Here is a 21,242-nt window from a genome sequence, read left to right as displayed (position 1 = left end):
ATGAAACGCAGCCATACTGTGGCCAAATAACAGTGCTCTATAAACCCCAAATAATTGGGCCATTGAGTGTGTAAATAATTTCTGTGATATACAGCTCCCACCAAATTGGGTCAAATATTAGCAAGTGAGACTGTAATCATGCCATACAATGCATAAATAATAATGTTGTACAGTGCTCACATAATTTGGTAATTTATCCTCCATATAATATCACTATACAGTGATCACATAATAGTTCTTACAGGCTTTATTGCATATAAGACATTTTTTCCAAAAAAAAGTCAATACAAACGTACAGCAAACATATTCTTTAGGAGTTTCTGAAAAAAATACATATTTCAGAATATTATTTCTAACATTCAAAAAGGGAATTATTTTATATTTGAATGGTCAGTGCTAAAAGCACAATACAGTCTGCTGAGCAGCACAGACTGTTCTTTTCCACATATGTGACAATGAACAGTACATTCTAGTGCGGCTAAACAACAGTATATACAAGAGGGAAAAAACAATAGCTATACATTTTCCTTAGTAGACAAAAAGGGAATTATCCTTTTAAATGCACTACAGTATGCAGGCATCAGCACTGCCGCACTATATAAACAGCTCTCCCCATGCTCATCATCATCAATCACTGGACTTTTGGCATTTAGCTCAAGTTCAAAATGGGCAAGGTAAGAACATTTTGGTTAACTGTTATATTGTTTCTTTGGGTCACAAAAATGTCTTAATATAGATCCCGCTATCTAACTTTACCATTTAGAGTAACTTTTTAGAAAGTATATAGTTTTGTTTTATTTTTTCTTTTTCTTGCTATAGTCATTTGTCAGCCATAGCCACATTCAAAATTGTGCTGGTTCTAAATACTGATATTGTGAAACCAATGCCCAGCAATGGCTAAAGTCAAACTTCCATCTGCTGAAAATGTGATCCATCAGGTTGGAAAGTTTTCAGCTGCCATCGACTGAAACTAGATGTCTATGACAATCCTTAGCCACTTTATGTAAGCGCATTGCATTGTTTTTTGTTGTTTTATTATGTGCTTAATCTACCAGTTTAGTCTAGTATGTTGCTGGAAAGATCATTCGTATGAACAATCCAACATGTGGTTGATCGGCCACATTCTGACAGATTATACGTTTTTTGTGTTGGGTCAGCTCAAGTTTTGTCTTTACACTAGATAGGCTACAGTAGAGCGACATAAGAAAAGTTAACATCGCAGAATAACTTGCAGCAAAGTAATAGACTAAGTAGCCATCCATATTTTCCATGTGTTTATATTCTGACAGCCTGATTTCTAACTGCTGTTTCCACAAACATGGGTTTTTCTTCACAAACTGCGCCACATATGGTAATGGTTTGTATCAGAGCTGAAATATGATACCACACACAACCTGTTATTAACTATTTTTAAAAGAATGCACAACCTGTACAACCCCTTTAACATTCTAACTTTATCTTTTGACAGATTTTCTTCTATGAAGACAGGAACTTTCAGGGCCGCTGCTATGAATGTAGCTCTGACTGTACCGACATGTCTTCTTATTTCAACCGCTGTAACTCCATCCGGGTAGAAAGTGGTAACTGGATTCTTTATGAACACCCTAACTACAAAGGGCATCAGTATTACCTATGGAGAGGGGAATATCCTGACTTCCATCAGTGGATGGGCTACAATGATTCCGTCAGGTCTTGTCGTCTGTCACCACAAGTATGTATCATTTACAGGATATATTTAAAAAGACATTAATGCTGTAATTTCATTTTCATTATTTTAGAGAAAAAGATATCATTTTAGAGCAGTGATGTCCTAATGACCTCCTCACTCTAGATTAGAGATAGTCAAAAAAAAGTATCTAAATAAGTTTTCACTAACTGCACTGTTCTCACTGTAGTTTAGTGTAACCTCTTACTTGGACTACATAGATAATTTTGGTCAGTAATGGCATTGGTGATTTTCTGTATGTACGAGTAGTCAAATTTTAGAAAGCATATAGTTTAGAGCCAAAACTATGTTGTGTATGAAAACACTCAGCATCGCCATGATTTATGAACATACTCAGAGTAGCCATCTTTTAATTGTTGCTCATGAATTGTTTGTTTTTAGCCAAAATATTTGTAATGCTTAAAGGCTAGGTATACTTTTGACAAGAAATACATTTTTTTGCATATTTTAGTAGTTTCCATTAACTTAAAAAAAAATGTTTCAGACTTCACTTTCAACCCCCCGATATGCAGTTTACAACCTCCTCCTAATTTCAAACTTAGTTTATGTGGGCATGTATCTTACAATAATACACAGTGGGCGTGTGTTCTATGGTTCTGCTAGCAAAGCTTCACTCCTGTACTACTTTAACCTCTTTAGACACTAATATAGCCCCTGTAGGATTTCCTTTTCCTTCTCAAGTTGACTAAGTGTGTGATTCTCCCCACCTTCCTGCAGACTCTGCCATGGGTACTCTTCCTGATCTTTAAACTCTTACGCAGTTTATGTGATTCCCCCCTCCCTGGAGACTCTTCCATATCTACATTCTGATGTGTAAAATCTCCTTTCCTCCCTGCTAGGATCTTCCTGACCTTAAAGTGAGCTATTCTGAGGTCAAAAGGGAAGAGCATAAAGAGCGTGCTCTCGGTTATGCAGAATGATGACATCAGCCTTAAGACAACATGTAACTAGGGGCTGTGTACTGGCAGCCACTATGTTAGAAGGAGCCCCACAGTCAGTTTTGGAGTAGTACAGACTCTAGAGATACAAAATGGTAGATAATTTTTTAATGAAGACTAATTAGAATACATTTTGCATTTAGGGAACAAATAGGAAAAAATAATCTATCATCCTAATTATTGGACTAGTAAGGAAAAATGTATTGAAGTTTGAAAGATAACTGAATACATATTTAATACGCCGCTCTGATTCATGCCTTGTTTTCACTGTGATCTTCAACTTTTATTGCAAACTTTTAATCAGCATTTTATCTTTTATTTTCCCTAAGCATCATGGTCCTTATAGACTCAAGATTTTTGAGAGAGGAGACTTCAAAGGACAAATGATGGAGTTTTCTGAAGATTGTCCTCATGTCTATGAGAGATTCCGCTACCATGACATTAACTCTTGTCATGTACATGATGGTCACTGGATGTTCTATGATGAGCCCAACTACAAGGGGCGTCAGTATTACCTGAGGCCTGGAGAGTATAAGAGATTTTCAGACTGGGGTGGCATGAATGCTAAAATTGGATCTTTCAGAAGAGTCCATCAGCTGTATTAAAATGACTCATTACTGATTTTAAATTTGGCAACCTATTAAATTCAAAATGATAATCAGAAACTGCGTGAGCTTCATTTTTTTACATAAGAAAAAAGTTAGATTATTAACAATGACTATCTTTATAAAAATACATATGAAAAAATACATACAAGTAATATGAGCAATGACTAGAGATGAGCGAGCCTACTCGGCCACGCCCCTTTTTCGCCCGAGTACCGCGATTTTCGAGTACTTCTGTACTCAGGCGAAAAGATTCGGGGGGCCCCGTGGGTGAGTGGGGGGTTGCAGCGGGGAGTGGGGGGAGAAGGAGAGAGAGGGGGCTTCCCCTGTTCCTCGCTGCTACCCCCCGCTCTGTCACGCCTCCCCCCGCCCCCCGGCGCCCCCCGAATCTTTGCACCCGAGTACTGAAGTACTCGAAAACCGCAGTGCTCGATAGAGTAATTACTCGAAATGAGTAGGTTCGCTCATCTCTAGCAATGACCTCACCACTGAGACCCCCATCAATCCAGAAAACAGGGGCCTTGTGTCTCCCGTCCTCCTTATTGCAGGTGTATCACATCCCATGCAGTGAGGAGGAGACTGAATGGGGCGCTGGTCACGCAAGCATGCTGACCCTCCATTCACTTATAATGGTACTGCCAAAATAGCCGAGCGGCAAGTGCTCCATTTACTCTGACATCACTACGGGAGTAGAAGAAACCTGCAATGAACAGCAGAGGAGAACACAAGAGAACTGTTCTCGAAATCAGTGGGGGTCTCAGCAGTGAGACCCTCACCAATAATAAAAGTTACATTTTAGATTTCCTAGCAATTTCAATGATCCAACCTATTTGATAGAAGTCACTGATTTATTAGTGAATTGACTAATATTATCCAGCTGTGTATCTTGCATGGGGGCATGGTTGGCTTTCTGTTTACGGACTTACAGTAAATACAGAAAGTTTGAAAATGATGTACACAATGCGTTTTTTTAGCGAAAACTGCCATAATAGACTCAGAGTATATCAATGAAATCTATCTTTAAAAATCCCACCAATTGTCTAGGGTTATATGCGCTCCTGGTAGGAGATTCAAAGTTCAGTGAATTATTTGAAGCATAGCATTGCTCCACAGGAATTAAAGATGCCGGCTACTCCTGTTTGCAGACTTAAAGCACAGACTGTAAAAGAGAGATGTGAGAATTCAATCACTATTAATTCTCTCAGACTGATGCATATTTTTTGGAAGGTGAAAATTAAAATTTGATCTAGTGATGGAACTGGGAGAGTCTGATTTCAAGTGGTTTAATTTTCTGGAGGAAATCTGGGGAGAGGCAAGGAAGGTACCAGGTGAGGGGCTTTTCCCAATCTCTGTAATGAAAAAGTAGAAAGTCACCACTGACTTTAAGTGTTAAAGACTTTAAGATTAAAGGAGATGTCCCGCGCCGAAACGGGTTTTTTTTTTTTTAACCCCCCCCCCCCGTTCGGCGCGAGACAACCCCGATGCAGGGGTTAAAAAAACCACCCGCACAGCGCTTACCTGAATCCCGGCGGTCCGGTGACTTCAATACTTACCGCTGAAGATGGCCGCCGGGATCCTCTATCTTCGTGGACCGCAGCTCTTCTGTGCGGTCCACTGCCGATTCCAGCCTCCTGATTGGCTGGAATCGGCACGTGACGGGGCGGAGCTACACGGAGCTACACGGAGCCCCATAGAGAACAGCAGAAGACCCGGACTGCGCAAGCGCGGCTAATTTGGCCATCGGAGGCCAAAAATTAGTCGGCACCATGGAGACCAGGACGCTAGCAACGGAGCAGGTAAGTAAAAAACTTTTTATAACTTCTGTATGGCTCATAATTAATGCACAATGTATATTACAAAGTGCATTATTATGGCCATACAGAAGTGTATAACCCCACTTGCTGCCTCGGGACATCTCCTTTAAGTTTTCATACAGACAATTGTACATATTACTACACATTAATTAAATTGAAGAACAACTCAAATAGATATTTCCACAAAGTTTTTTTTAATGAAGTTCTTCTTCTCCACTGATGGCTCTGAAAACATCTAAGGGCTCCCATACACTGTCGTTTGCGACTGCGCTGCATTACAATTGCAGTGATATCGCAGGTAGGCAGTTTCAATTTTATTGCGATAGCGCTGCGTTTTTTGTTGAAAAAACTCGCAACGCAGCGCTGTGTTCTGCGTTTCTCTTTCATTTTTAATAGCTGCGATGTCTTCAACAGCTGTTCTTCTCAGTGTAATTATAGTAGACCTGCTCCCTCGAAATTCAGCTGTAAATGTAACATCTGGCCACGGTCATTTTTGCTGAGGTAAAAACTGGACAGCTCCGTGCTGAAACATATAATAATGTTTCTGTCCAGGAATGTGGTGCTGCTTATCTGGCTGGTTTCATGGTTGTTTGGCAAACAATGCTGTCACTTGAAGATGGCAGGGAGCGAAATCGTAGGCTTTGGGTACACCCACTTTTGGCCCGTCGTCCCTTAATAAGCCAATTTAGACTAATGTATGACCACCTAAGGCGACATCCAGATAAATTTTTGGCCTATACTCGACTGTCTGTCATTGCATTTGATAGCCTTCGGAATAAAGTACGGCCAGAAATCACCTATCAAAACACCAGATTACGAAGGTGTATCTCTGCTGAAAAGCGTCTCCTACTGACTTTAAGGTATGAGTAATGTATAACTTTTTTAAACGTGTAACTGTGCTAAATCATCTGAAATAGCAATTTAAGTTGTTTTTTTCTTCTTCCATTTTCTTGACCCATTGAACACTTGTTTTTTTTCTGGTGGCTCTATGAGAGAGATGCTGATACATGCTAGATACTGAGCCGCCCTACTGCAACGCCATTATACAGCGATTTGACCCTACTGATAAGTTGCTACTGTAATAAGCAGCTGCTGATGTGTTTGTCTGCATTGAGGACGTTTCTGTGTCGTTGCGATGGCAGCAATGGAGCTGCCAGGACAGTTCAAGGAGCCTTTCTTTGCCTTTTTTTAATTTTCCTGTGTAATCACCCCCAAAATAGGTGATTTTTAACTTAGGTTGGCCTTAATAGGAAGATAAGCTGTTATCTGCCCCAAATCTATCAGAACTTTTGATGACTGCACTTCAACCGTCTGACTGCGCAGAACGTTCAAAGTAGATTTCACTGTTTTGAACAAATGTAGTCTCATTTTTGTCTCATGCATGTGCTGGGGCAACGCTGCATTACTAGAGGGTTAGTTTTGTATTTGGCAAGTGTGCGTTTGTACTTGCTTGGCACAGGTGAAATGTGAGTAATGCGTATGTTCGTTAAAAAATTTTTTATTGCTCATGTACGGCTGCAGGGTTGGCTAAAAAGGTCAAACTGGGACATGTAATATAAATAAGCCTACATGCTTATTTTTCCACCACTCTGACCAATTTTTTTTACAACTTTGGTGTATCATGTTAATCTCAATAAGTGATACGAAGATCACTGGTGCCGTAAACACATGATATGTAAGTGTTAAACAATTTCGGAACCTATCTGACTGATTTCAAGTTACAATATTCTTTTTTTTTTAATGCTGCTGTTCTTTAGGCTCGTGCTACAATGAGTCCAACGTAGCTAAGTAAAACAGAAGGCACTGCTAGGATGCACCATACACTGCCCAGACCATTAAAAATAGAGACACAGTAATAGAAAGACAGATGCAGAGAGAGAGCAGTAGAGTGATAGAGACAGCGAGCGACAGAGAGACACAGAGAGAAAGAGCAACAGAAACATAGATAAACAGTGCTAGATGTATAGAGAGACAGATATAGAGACAGACAGAGTGCGATAGTGAGACAGAAATATAGTGATAGAGAGACAGAAAGAGAGCAATAGGGAGACTGACAAAGAGAGCAATAGAGACAGAAAGAGAGAGCAATAGAGAGAGCGAGAGACAGAAAGAGAGGGGCCAACCAGCCAAAGAGGCACAAAAAGAGAACAAGAGAAACAGAAACAAACAGATAGATAAGCAGACAGCAAAAGAGACCGAGACAGACAGACAATGAGAGAGGCAGACAAACAGAGAAAAAGACACACCGAGAGAGAGACAGATCGAGAGAGAAACAGAGAGAGACGTGTAGTTTTTTTTTCGAAATACAAAGAGACTCTCCAAAATAAACTTGGAAAGGTTATTTTTTTAAAGTTCACAATCCCCACATTAGCAACATTTTATGTTTGTGCAACCAACATTGCGTCAATCTTCTTTGGTGCAATACTGAAGTGTAATTGGTTACTGGCAACTGTGTTTAGAAATGTTCATTTTGTGAGTATCCTAATTTTTTTTCTGCTTGCTGTTCTTTTTACCAGGTTTTTAGCTACTGCCTTCTCATTTTCTGCACTTCATTTGGACTTTCTTCTTGGGCAGTTGACCATCACACAAATAGTGCACTCAACGTGTGAGGCACTGTGGAATCGTCTGGTGGCAGAAGTTTTGCCCCCAACCTTTACACCACAGCATTGGCAAACATAGCTTCTAGTTATTGGAGCACGAAACAATTTCCACAATGCATAGGAGCGCTAGATGGAATACAAGTTCGTGTGTGCAAGCCTCCGCATTCTGGCTCATGTTATTTTAATTATAAGCGTTACTTTTACATTGTGCTATTGGCCATAGCAGATTCGCAAAGTCAATTTGTACTAGTAGACATTGGTGCATATGGCAGTACTGTCGACTCAAGGATATTTGTAACTTCCCGAATGGGACAGTGGCTGCAGAATAAAGAACTTGAGCTTCCACACCCACAGAACCTGCCCAGATCAGGTGGCCTACCAGTCCCTTATGTTATAGTGGCTGATGAAGGTTTTGCCCTAAGTCAGCATGCAATGCGACCTTATCCACGATGCCATCTTACCCCAAGCAGATGCATTTTCAGATACCGGCTATATCGAGCCAGGAGATTAGTTGAATGTGCATTTGGCATTTTAGTGTCACGATGGCGGGTTTTGGATTCTACTTTACAGTTGTCACCTGACTGCGCCTGTGGGAGTCATAAAAGTCTGCGTTGTGCTCCCCAACTCTGTCATATTGACGACGGTCATTTTAACAGGGAAATACAGAATGGGCCATTCACTCCACTACAGCCTGCAGCAAATATTCCATTGGGGCGTCCTCCCACATCTGGTCTACAAGTGCGTGACCAATTAACAGATTACTTTGTCTCGCTAGAAGGCTCATTGCAGTGGCAAGACGCATGCCTGCAGTGCATTTATCCCCATGATGACTTAAAGAGGTTGTTAAGCACTTCTGTATGGCCGTATTAATGCACTTTGTAATATACATCGTGCATGGTGCATTGGCCATACAGAAGTTATACACTTACCCCCTCTGGTGCTGGCGTCCCCGTGTATAACTTCTGTATGGCCAATATTTAATGCACGATGTATATTACAAAGTGCATTAATATGGCCATACAGAAGTGCTTAACCCCACTTGCTATCGCGGGACAACCCCTGTAATGTAATGGTGTACTGTATACTTTGGCCCCGTTACAATTTGGCTCACGCAAAGGCAAGCAGATGGGAAGCTTTTAGCTTCCCAAATTTTGCCCTCTTATGCCACTTTAGTAACACTTTGTGGAACAGCAGGGACAGTATTGAAAAGTTAAATCTGAAAAAAAACCAAACCCCCGTTTGCACAGAGTTTTCAAAAATGCTTGTTGTGTGCCAATATTCTTGGACAAGCTGCCCAACTCATCGCAAAGTGAATGGGGCATTGCAGAGCTAGTTTTTTTAAAACATGACCATTATAGTCATTTCCCCTTTTCTTAAGATAATCATGTGCCCATTGTCCCCTCACTGCTGTCCTTGCTGACTGCTTCTGGCTCATGGCTACCTTAGGTCACTAGCAGCAAGAAGGTATTTAATGTCTGTAGACACTTAGAAGCTGCTGCACTTGTGCCCGCCATAATGATAGCATAGGAATGCCTTCGAATTGGTTAGCGTTAAGTTTTTCAAAGCCTGGCTTCGAGCCCATAACGCGAGACGTTTTTCAAAAAGTAGCTGTAGTTGCTTCAATGCTGAAAGGAGAACTGTCACGCAAAGGGAACCTGAATACTGTACAGTATATTTACATGATTTCCGCAAACTATTCAAGAGCGCTGTATTCTTGACCCACAAATGTGTAACGATGCACGCTTAGCAATTTTCTGGCTCTCTTCCACGTTTGGAGAGAAGTAGGGAGTGTTGAAATGACCTAGGGAATATGCCCACACATTTACAAATTTGTCCATGGGTGTGTGCACAGATGCATACCTAGGCCACCAAAGTAGTATATCAATTGTGTACAAAAAGTTGGGCGTCAGTGAGTTTTTCTGACATTCTCGCATGGCTTACATCCATGAGGGAATGCAAAGCTTTTCCTTTCTTTTGCTTCTTGCAATATGCCATGCTTGGCAAAAAAAATACCATTGCGCCAGTAAATGACTTTAGGACCTCTCTACATGCCACACGCTCACATCTCCTGGTTTACAACTACTTTCAGCAGTTAAAAAACAGGAGATTTAAAATACTTAAGGTGGTATTGCGGCTGTGTGTGGAGCGTTCACAGGCACTCCCTCATGCAGCCGCCATGCTCAAGAAGATGCGAACAGTAAAGAAGAGACCCACGCTTTACCAGTTGAGGTTTGAAAATATCCTTCCCCCTCAATGTCCTCAGGCTGGCACGGATAGCGATACTGTTGTGGCATCCGTGCGTGTAATAGCTCACGAGGTGCCAATTTTTTTGTGGGAGCTAGTTTGATGCAATGTATGGGCCTTTTGCCTACTTATAAACCCTTTGTTAGAAACGCAGTGACAGAAGCAGTTATGCGCCGAGGCAAACTGCACATAAAATCTGTACCATTGCATTTCTAAAGTTACAAGGTAAACCAATTGATTAAGTCTATAACCTTTGAAAAGAGTTGTAAAAAAACAAGCAGAAACAACCATTATGCTTCCAAAATGTTATTATTTGCACAGATTTATAATATTCTGAATTATTCTTTTTCATAATCCTGTTAAAACAGAAATGAAGTGCAACTTAACCATTTTTGCTTTAGTATTGATGTAGAAAAAAAATTCTAAATTCAGAAAAGAGGTGCCTGAAGCATCAAAAGTAACTTCACCCTGACTCTCATCAGAAAAATGGCGGGAGGGCCCTGACTGAGGCTCTAGTGCCACTTGCTTACTATGACCAGCGGAGAACTGTAAGTTGCCTCCCGATGGCACCAAAGGTCCGTAAGGGTCTTGGCGGATAAGCAAAGGTGGTCTTTCTCGCTGAACATTGAGGGGCAATTGGGCTGGAGTAGTGGGCAGTTGCAGGGAATGTTCCATCATGGGCAAACTGCCTTATTGCCTGAAATATAATGGCTGCCTTCACATCATCCGCTGCAAGACTAACAACAGTGCAAAGTACTGCATTGAGCTTCATATGCCATGCAGGGTTGATTCGTCAGCTTAAAGGAGCCAGTGATTGGCCCATTGCTTCAGCCCAATCGAGATCCTGTTGCTCCCGTAGGAATTCAAAAATCTTGCGGTCCAAATAGCGTCCGGCAGGTGGTTCCTCACAGTTGCATCTTGCGCGACCCAGTGGCAATGCTGATTGTGGCGGGTGTTCAGCGACCGGGCGAGGTGGAGTTGGTGGGGGGTTGGCGGACGTAGCAGCGGCCTCTTCAGCTGGGTCGCTTGAAGGTGTCTGTGGGATTATACTGCTTTCGGTTTCACTCTCATTCCCTCTTCCTCGCTGCTGAAGCAAGTTATCTTCAGTGCTATAAAAAAGAAAAATTAATTGAACGCACACATTTTCACAAAATTTAGATTCCATCTCCCAAAATGTGCTTAGTTTTGTAACATTATGGTGCAAAACGGCAAAAAAAAACAAAAAAAAACCCCCAAAACATTATCGTTTTGGGTAAGGCCGCCTGTCCACGGGCATTGCCGTATATGGCTAGCGATATTCTACTGCTGGGGAGCAGTTGGAAGAACCGTCAGTTCTCCATGGTGAGCCTATCTGACAGATAGTCTCACCGCGGAGAATCGCGGCATATCACGGCATGCTGCGATGTGGCGCCCGTGAGTGGAGAGTCGCCATGATTGTCTGCTCGTGGACAGGGGGGGGGGGGGGTTGGTGCACTTTCCATAGCAACGCTCTGGAAAGCGTTCACTGCGTCCCCCGCGGTTGGATTATCGCTGGAACACAGTGAAAATTTGCCTGTGGACAGAAGCCCTTTCTTTAAAGTATTTTGGACATTTGTGTGTTTGGCCTTCAGAACTGCACATTTGCTTCTGGCTTTGCATCGTCATTTTTAATTTTTTTTAAATTTTCCCGCAACACGTGCGTATAAGGCCATGTTTGTGTGACAATCTAAAGTTTTTATTGGTCCCAATTACGGTTACTTAACCTTTTTTAGGAAACATTTCACAAATGTTTTAATAACAAAAGGGAGAGAAAGTACATTAATTCTGGTATACTTTTCTGTGTTTTTTTCCCACTTTGTTTAGGACACTGAAATTATGACACTATATTTTTTTTATACTGGTCAAAACAATAATTATGATACAATTAAAAAATTGTGTTTTGGGTGGGGGGGGATTTCAAAAATTCAACACTTGGGGTGCTTTTAGAGCATTGTCTGCATACATAGATTTTCACAAAAGCACACGTTGAAACATTGGTTATCTAAGGTGTTTTCACATGTTGTGTTTTAATGCTGTGCGAACGCATGCACCAGCCAAACATAACTCATGTGTGCAATAGAGATGAGCGAGCACCAAAATGCTAGTCAGTCAGTGTATTTGTGCCAGACAGGTAAAACAATGCAATGGGAAGTCTTTGTGCACCCACAGCATAGGCGAGCGCCTGGAACCCAAGGAAAGTATTACACAACCAGTGTCTCAGATAACTGTGGTAACACGAGAGAAAATATATGTCGCCCAGCGCTGATCCCCAGACTCCAAGCAGGAGGAGGAGGTGGCCTAACAAGGCCGAGAAACCATGACTGAGGTAGGACCCGCAATACTATGTGTGGGAAGTACATGAGCGGGCCCTGGGTCAGGCTCGGTCCCAGCCTCCACCTTGTGTAACCCAAGGTGCAGTGAGTTAAATAGCTATGGGAAATCCATGTGTCCCCACACACTATTTATTCTGTGTATGTGTCAGGCAGCTGAACACCGCAATGGGAAACCTTTGTGCACCCACAGTATAGGCGGACCCCTGTAACATTTCCATAGCAAGAGTATAGGCGAACCCCTCAAACCTTTCTGTAGCAAGTGTATAGGCGGACCCCAGTAACATTTCTGCAGCTAGTGTATACGTGGACCCCAGTAACATTTCTGTAGCAAGAGTATAGGCGGACCCCAGTAACATTGATGTAACAAGAGTATAGGCGGACCCCTGTAACAGGTCGGTAGCAAGAGTATAGGCGGACCCCAGTAACATTTCTGTAGCAAGAGTATAGGCGGACCCCAGTAACATTGATGTAGCAAGAGTATAGGTGGACCCCAGTAACATTTTTGTAGCAAGAGTATAGGCGGACCCAGTAACATTTCTGTAGCAAGAGTATAGGCGGACCCCAATAACATTTCTGTAGCAAGAGTATAGGCGGACCCCTGTAACATTTCTGTAGCAAGAGTATAGGCGGACCCCAGTAACATTTCTGTAGCAAGAGTATAGGCAAACCCCTCAAACCTTTCTGTAGCAAGTGTATAGGCGGACCCCAGTAACATTTCTGTAGTAAGCATATAGGCTGACCCCAGTAACATTGATGTAACAAGAGTATAGGCGGACCCCCGTAACAGGTCGGTAGCAAGAGTATAGGCGGACCCCAGTAACATTTCTGTAGCAAGAGTATAGGCGGACCCCAGTAACATTGATGTAGCAAGAGTATAGGTGGACCCCAGTAACATTTCTGTAGCAAGAGTATAGGCGGACCCAGTAACATTTCTGTAGCAAGAGTATAGGCGGACCCCAATAACATGTCTGTAGCAAGAGTATAGGCGGACCCCTGTAACATGTCTGTAGCAAGAGTATAGGCGGACCCCTGTAACATGTCTGTAGCAAGAGTATAGGCGGACCCCAGTAACATGTCTGTAGCAAGAGTATAGGCGGACCCCAGTAACATTTCTGTAGCAAGAGTATAGGCAAACCCCTCAAACCTTTCTGTAGCAAGTGTATAGGCGGACCCCAGTAACATTTCTGTAGTAAGCATATAGGCGGACCCCAGTAACATTGATGTAACAAGAGTATAGGCGGACCCCTGTAACAGGTCGGTAGCAAGAGTATAGGCGGACCCCAATAACATTGATGCAGCAAGAGTATAGGCGGACCCCAGTAACATTGATGTAGCAAGAGTATAGGCGGACCCTTGAAACATTGGTGTACCAAGAATATAGGCGAACCCCTGAAAATTTTTGGTTACCAAGAGTGTAGGCGTAGGCCGTAAAAATTAGTTAGATAACAGTATAGGCAAGGGCCTGAAAAATTGGTGTACCAAGAGTACAAGTGTAACCCAGAAAAATTGCTCAACTGCGAGGGCAGGTGAAACCCATAAACATTTTTGAAAGATACAGCTCGAGGTTGCTTAATTTGCAACAGAGCCTGGAGGGAGCCCTCCGAAAAATCTGGTTGCAGTTAAAGTATAAAATTTTTTGAAACTTTTAAAAATTGTAAAAAACTTTTAAACAAAGGCTTTTGGGCCTCAGGAAAAATTGGCAGTTCAGTGTGATGACATGCTGTTGTAGGAGGAAGAGGAGTAATAATATCCGAGAGTGATTGACAAAGCGAATCCCCCTTTTTTTGGTGGTGATAGAGGATGCGTTTTTCTCCTGTTGCAGCGAAAAGAATCATTAGGTTCTGCTGCTTTCCGCTAGTGGAGAAGAGAAGTCTGGGGAAATCCAGCCTTTGTTCATCTTTATGAGTGTAAGCATGTCGGCGCTGGCAGTTGACAGGTGGGTACACTTATCCGTGATGATTCCCCCAGCTGCACTAAACACCCTCTCTGACAAGACGCTAGCGGCATGGCAGTCCAGCACCTCCAGGGTGTACAGCGCAAGTTTGTGCCACGTGTCCTGCTTTGTCACCCAATAGTTGTATGGAGCAGAGGCATCACGGAGGATGGTGGTACGATCGGCTAGGTACTCCCTCACCATCTTTTTACAGTGCTCCCTCCGACTCAGCCTTGACTGGGGAGTGGTGACAGTCTTGCTGGGGAGCCATAAAACTGGCAAAGGCCTTGGACAATGTTCCCCTGCCTGCGCTGGACATGCTGCCTGATCCCCACGCCTCCACTGCTAGTTGGCCCTCTGAACGGCATCTTCTGCCACTAGCGCTGTCAGATAGGAACTTTAGCACCACTTTTTCCACCAGGGTCCTGTGGTATTGCATTGCTCTCGTACCCCTTTCCTCTTCAGTAATGAGTGGAAAGGTTCTTCTTATATCGTGGGTCTAGAAGGGTGTACACCCAGTAATCCGTGTTGGCCAGAATGCGTCTAACGTGAGGGTCACGGGAAAGGCAGCCTAACATTAAGTCAGCCATGTGTGCCAGGGGCACAGTATGCAACACATCACTGTCCTCACTAGAAAGATGACTTTCAGGATCCTCCTCCTCCTGCCCATACACAGTGAACAGATGAGAGGCAAGCAGCATGGGTACACTCTGCAGTGTGGCCAGCTGTCTCTTCCCCCTCCTCCTCCCTCTTCTCCCCCTCCTCCAAAACGTGCTGAGATATAGACATGAGGGTGGTCTAGCTATCAAGCGATATACTGTCATCCCCCGTCTCCTGTTCCAACCACAAAGCATCGACCTTTATGCTTAGAAGCGAACTTCTCAGCAGGCAATGTGCACGTTTAAAGCTTGTGCATGCGGGTGGGTGGTGGCGTATTTCCGCTTTCGCTCCAACGCTTGTGTTAGCGACAGCTGAACGCTGCGATGAGAGACATTGCTGGATGGAGTGGAGGACGGTGGAGGTAAAGGTGTGGGTGCAGTCCGGGAGGCGCTTGTGCCTGTGTCCTGGGATGGGGATTGGATGTGTGTGCCAGGTTGGGGCACAGGGGAAGAGGCAGTGGTGTGAATGGCCTTCGTCCCACCTTGTGGGTCGCTTGGCCATCCTATGCCTGCGCATGCTAGTGGTGGTGAGGCTGGTAGTGGTGACTCCCTGGCTGATCTTGGTGCAACACAAGTTGCACATCCCTGTTCGTCGGTAGTCCATGCTTTCACTAAAAAACATCCACACCTTTGAACAGCTTAGCCCTCTGCACGGAGGCTTCCTGCGAGGGCGTGCTTTGAGAAACAGTTGGGGGATTCTTCGCTCTGGCCCTGCTTCTACCCCTGGCCACTCCACTGCCTCTTCCAACCTGCCCTGCTGCTGCACTTGCCTCCCCCTCTGAAGACCCATCCTCAGTAGGCCTAGCAAGCCAGGTGGGGTCAGTCACCTCATCGTCCAGCAGCTCTTCCTCTGAATCCTCTGTGCACTCCTCTCTCGGACTTACTGCCCTTACTACTACCTCACTCACAGACAACTGTGTCTCATCCTCATCCACAAAAAGTTCTTGAGACAGTTGCTGGAAGTCCCCAGCCTCATTACCCGGACTCCGGGAACTTTCCAAAGGTTGGGCATCGGTCATGACAAACTCCTCAGGTGAGAGAGGAACCGTATTTTCCCATGCAGGGCAGGGACCCGAGAACAGTTGCTGGGAGTCTGCCTGCTCAGAATATGTAATTTTCATGGAGTGAGGAGGAGCAGCCAGAGGATTCAGAGTTACAGTTCCTAGGCCGGGAGTAGTGGAGTGTGTAGAAGACTGGGTGGTCGATACATTGCTGGATGCGTTTTCTGCAATACACGACAGGAGCTGCTCGTACTGCTCTGTTTGTAATAAAGGTCTACCACGCGGACCCGCAAATTGTGATATAAAGCTGGGGAGGCCAGAAACTTGCCTCTCTCCTAATCCCTCAGCAGCCGGCTGTGATTCACCATGCCCAGGAACTCGGCCTGTGCCCACACCCTCACTTGTATACCCCCGCGTCCTTGACCCTTACCGCTACTCCTTATCATGGCAGATTAAGGATAGAGCAGGGCCGAAATAAATTACCACCCTGTACAGCGCTGACAACCGTGGCTAATTCACCGCACACAGAGACTTGTAGATATGCTGTGACTTGAAAAAATTAACCCGCTGTCTTGCGCTGATACCTAGGGGTAATTTACCGCTCAGAGACTTGTAGATAATAGAGGCTGTATGGAGTGGGAGAAGACTGTAAAGCCAGTGAATAGTGCTGGTAACTGCGGCTATCTTAACCCCCCCAAGGAAAGGGTATTGTGAGATAGTTTAGTGTTAAATTACCTCAGTGTAATGCACTGCAGGCTGAGAACGCTATTATTGGAAAGGCTGGGAACAGGCCTAGATGCGAAATACAAAAAATGGTGCACTACTGCTCCCAGCCAGCCACAACTGTAATGCACACGGCGAGATGTAGCCCTAAGAAGGAGTGTTGGGGTTCTTGCACGGGGGATCAGGACTGTAAAACTTTCCCTATAGAAGTCGCTGTGTCACTACACTCTGCCTTATGCACAGCACACACAGAACGGTATAACTGAACTACTTTGCAGTAGGCTAGAAAATTTTAGAGTGCAGTTTCACAGTGAGAGCTGGTTGTACGGCACTGCAGGCTGAGAACGCTATTACTAAAAGGCTGGGAACAGGCCTAGATGCGTAATGCAAAAATTGGTGCACTACTGCTCCCAGCCAGCCACAACTGTAATGCACACGGTCAGATGTAGCCCTAAGAAGGAGCATTGGGGTTCTTGTACAGAAGATCAGGACTGTAAAACTTTCCCTATAGAAGCAGCTCTGTCCCTACACTTTTTTGCACTGCACACAACAGTATAGCTGAAATGGCCTGCACAGCCCTAGATGTTAAAAAAAAAAAATGGTGCACTACTGCTCCCAGCCAGCCACAACAGTAATGCACACAGTGAGGAGTAGCCCTAAGAAGGACCGTTGGGGTTCTTAATTACAGGATCCTACTCTAACACTTTCCCTATATCAGCAGTAGCACTTTCCCTAACCTCTGCCTGCATGCGTCTGAGGCGAGCCGCAGGTGGGACCAGTCTAAGTACTCGGCGGTCACCTGATCGGCCCAGCCACTAACTACTGAGGGGGGGGGGAGGGCTGGCACATCACAGCAGGAAGTGGTAATGCCTTCCCTGCATGTCTATTGGCTAGAAAATGGCGCTAAACTTGCAGGGAAGGAAATGCAATTCACTCGAGTACCGTGTGGTGTTCGTCTCAAGTAACGAGCATCTCGAGTACCCTAATACTCAAACGAGCATCAAGCTCGGATGAGTGTGCTCGCTCATCTCTGCTCAGGATCTCCTAACTAAGCAAAAAGTAACTCACATTCTTTTCCAAAACCAACTTCAATTTTTCCCAATATATCCCAGGACAGCACTCCAATACCAGTTTTGTTGTTTCTATTGTGTTCATAGTACTTTGAAAGTAACTCTGAGTGATCTGTTGATAAAGCTTGATTATAGCCCCATTAACATACTTCCTAAAATATCCTCTTTGTATGAAATACTTCGAGAGTTTCTGTAATGTCTTACCAGCACTGGATGTGAGCCACGGTTGTAGTAGCCATGCGGGACTGGAGAGTAGTCAGGAGGAAGAGGGAGGTCGTCAGCAGGTAGTCACAGATGCAGTACAATGGATGAGGCAGAAGTGTGGTCAGCTGGAAGCCGGGAGTCGTTATCAGGTAGTTACAGTTGCAGTAGAATGGGTGAGGCGGAAAGCATAGTCAAATGGAAGCCAGGAGTCCTTATTGGGTAGTCTTGCAAAAATAGTGGAGGAGCAGGTAACTTGACCAAATAGTGCTATGAAGCAGAATAATCACACAAGAAGGGAGTGGCAGGGCTAGGTTTATATAGAGGGCTAACTGGGGAAGGAATAAGACATGGGTTGGACTAGACAGGGAAGACACGGAACCAGGAACAAGGAACATGAGACTAAGAATCAGAGGAAGCTATCCAGCATGCTGAATAGCACAGTATGAAAGCTCAGGGTGCAGGAGGTTGCAGTTTTGAATCCTGACAACAAGACTAGGTTTCAGCAAAGGAACTGTCCAAATACTGGATGGCCTAGTGTAGAGCGCTACCGACTGGAGTGAATGGAGGTTGCCGGTTCGATCCCTTCCAGTACCATCTCTTCCTTTTTAACAAAAAAGAAATACTAATACAATTCCGCCAAAGATGGAGGAACTGTCCAATCAGGATCCCTCTAAACAATGCCCAAGGATGATGGGTTTGAGCCATTAACAGCTACTAACTGCCATCGAGGGGAAGATACTAGTGTCAGACATATACATTCCTATGATTTTATTCAATATTTTTCTGTAAAATATTGTGAAAATGCTGCCAAGACTCATAGGCAAATCTTGTGAGTTCTATTTTCTTCTTTAACAGCTTTTCTTGTATGACTTTGTTAGCATTTAAACATTTTTATACATGAAAATAATTAGTAACATAGTATGCTAGGCTGAAAAAAGATAAATGTCCATCCAGTTCAGCTCGTTTTCACCCCCCTTATTGATCCAGAGGAAGGCAAAAAGAAACAATGAGGCAGAAGCCAATTTACTCCATTTTGGGGGGGAAAATTCCTTCCCGACTCCATAATTGCAATCAGAATAATCCCTGGATCAACATTTGAAAAGTTCTACCTGACTCCAAGACTGGCAGTCGGAAGATACCTGGATCAACAACACTTCTGGTTATTTAATGTCTATATCCCGTAATGTTGTAGTGCTCTAAAAAGACATCTAGTCCCCTCTTAAACTCCTCTATTGATTTTGCCATCACCACATCCTCAGGCTGAGAGGTTCATAGTCTCACAGCTCTTACAGTAAAGAACCCCCTTCTATGTTGGTGATGAAACCTTCTTTCCTCTAAATGTAGAGGATGCCCTCTTGTTACCATCATAGTCCTGGGTATAAACAGATCATGGGAGAGATCCTTTTAATGTCCCCTATTGTATTTATACATAGTTATTTGGTCGCCCCTGAACCGTCTTTTTTCTCGGGTGAATAATCCCAGTTTTGATAGCCTCTCTGGGTATTCCAGTCGTCCCATTCCGTTTATGAATTTAGTTGCCCGTCTTTGAACCCCCTCAAGCACTGCAATGTCTTTCCTGAGTACTGGTGTCCAGTACTGTACACAGTATTCCATGTGAGGCTTGACAAGTGCCTTGTCTAGTGGAAGAATAATGTTATTGTCCTTCGCCCATATATCTTTTTTAATGCACCCCAAAACTTTATTTGCCTTTGCAGCAGCTGACTGGCATTGATTGCTCCAGCTAAGTCTACAGTCAACTAGTACCCTGAGGTCTTTTTTCCATACCATTTTCCCCTAGCAGTAGCCCATTTAGTGTATATTGGTGACATCTATTTCTCCTTCTCAAGTGCATAGCCTTACATTTATCAATATTGAACTTTCATTTGCCATTTTTCTACCCAAGCCCCCAGTTTATCTAGGTCCATTTGCAGACCGTTGTATTAATTATCATGTATAATTTTGTATCATCTGCAAATATTGATATTTTACTGTGCAGTCCCTCTATCAGGTCATTAATAAATATATTGAACAGAGTGGGGCCTAATACTGAATCTTGTGGCACCCCACTAGCAGCGATGGCCCAATCAGAGTATAAACCATTTATTATCACCCTCTGCTTTCTATCTCCGAGTCAGTTCTTTACCCAGCTACACACGTTTTTGCCCTGACTGAGTTGTCTCATTTTATATAGTAACCTGTCATGCGGCATAGTGTCAAATGCTTTAGTAAAATCCATATATATAAGATCAACACTCTCTCCCAGGTCCAGCTTAGAACTTACTTTGCAGTGGAAGCCAATCAAGTTGGTTTGAAATGATCGACCCCTCATGAATGTGTGCTGATGAGGAGTTATACTGTTGTTTTCCTCAAGGTATTCCAGGATGGCATCTCCTAGAAACCTCTTAAATATTTTTCCAATTATTGAAGTGAGACTTACCTGCCTCTTTTTGACCCTTTTTTGAATATTGGAACCATATTGGCAATGCACCAATCCAGTGGTACAACCCCAGTCTCAATATAATCCTTAAATTAAGTAATAGAAAGCTTTATATCCCCATGCTGTGCATCTCAACCTCAGTCTTATGCTTTCCGGAGAAGGGGAGCATGGAAAACCTGACAGAGTTACTTTAATATCTCTCACTTTTTCCCTATATTTTCAAGCATATCAATAAAAATAGACACAGGAATGGAGGTTTAAAATTATTTTAATGACCAACGGCAAAAGAGTCAAGATTGTGTCAGTGTCTGTGGAAGAGCAGACATTATAGCTTATTACCATACCAGCATCTCCTCATGTCTGTCAGTGTCTGAGGAGAAGGAGACATTATACAGCATTACTAGAGCAGAGTCCTCATGTCTGTGAGCGTCTGTGGAGGAGAAGACATCATACAGTATTACTACAGCAGCATCTCCTCATGTGTGCCAGTGTTTGTGGAGGAGAAGACATCATGCAGTATCACTACAGCAGCATCTCCTCATGTGTGCCAGTGTTTGTGGAGGAGAAGACATCATGCAGTATCACTACAGCAGCATCTCCTCATGTCTGTTAGCGTCTGTGGAGAAGAAGACATTGTATAGTATTACTACAGCAGCATCCCCTCACGTCTGTTTGTGTCTGTGGAGAAGAAGAGCCAGGGGCGAAACTATAGGAGATGCAGAGGATGCAGTTGCACCCGGGCTCAGGAGCCTTAGGGGGTTCCATAAGACCTCTCTTCTCCATATATTGAGCCTAGTACTATGAATAATGCATTATAGTTGGGGGTCACTGTTACAGACTTTGCATTGGGGCCCCAAATCTTCAAGTTACGCCTCTGAAGCAGAAATTATATATTTTTATTGCAGCAGCGTCTTCTCATGTCTGTCAGTGTATGCGG

At 43.7% G+C, this 21,242-nt stretch overlaps 1 protein-coding gene across 1 annotated transcript; it reads left to right on the top strand.

Moving 5' to 3' along the window:
* The first annotated feature begins 665 nt into the window (after positions 1 to 665).
* On the top strand, positions 666 to 3,269 carry LOC136577549 (gamma-crystallin-3-like). The gene is made up of 3 exons (XM_066577465.1): positions 666 to 674; positions 1,469 to 1,711; positions 2,994 to 3,269. Exons 1-3 carry the CDS (start codon positions 666 to 668, stop codon positions 3,267 to 3,269), a joined length of 528 nt encoding a protein of 175 aa, XP_066433562.1.
* Positions 3,270 to 21,242: the final 17,973 nt, after the last annotated feature.

The sequence above is a fragment of the Eleutherodactylus coqui genome, chromosome 8 (assembly GCF_035609145.1).
Source record: "Eleutherodactylus coqui strain aEleCoq1 chromosome 8, aEleCoq1.hap1, whole genome shotgun sequence".
Lineage (NCBI taxonomy): Eukaryota > Metazoa > Chordata > Amphibia > Anura > Eleutherodactylidae > Eleutherodactylus > Eleutherodactylus coqui.
Note: the sequence above shows the minus strand (reverse complement) of the source record. Positions and strands in the feature narration are given on the sequence as shown.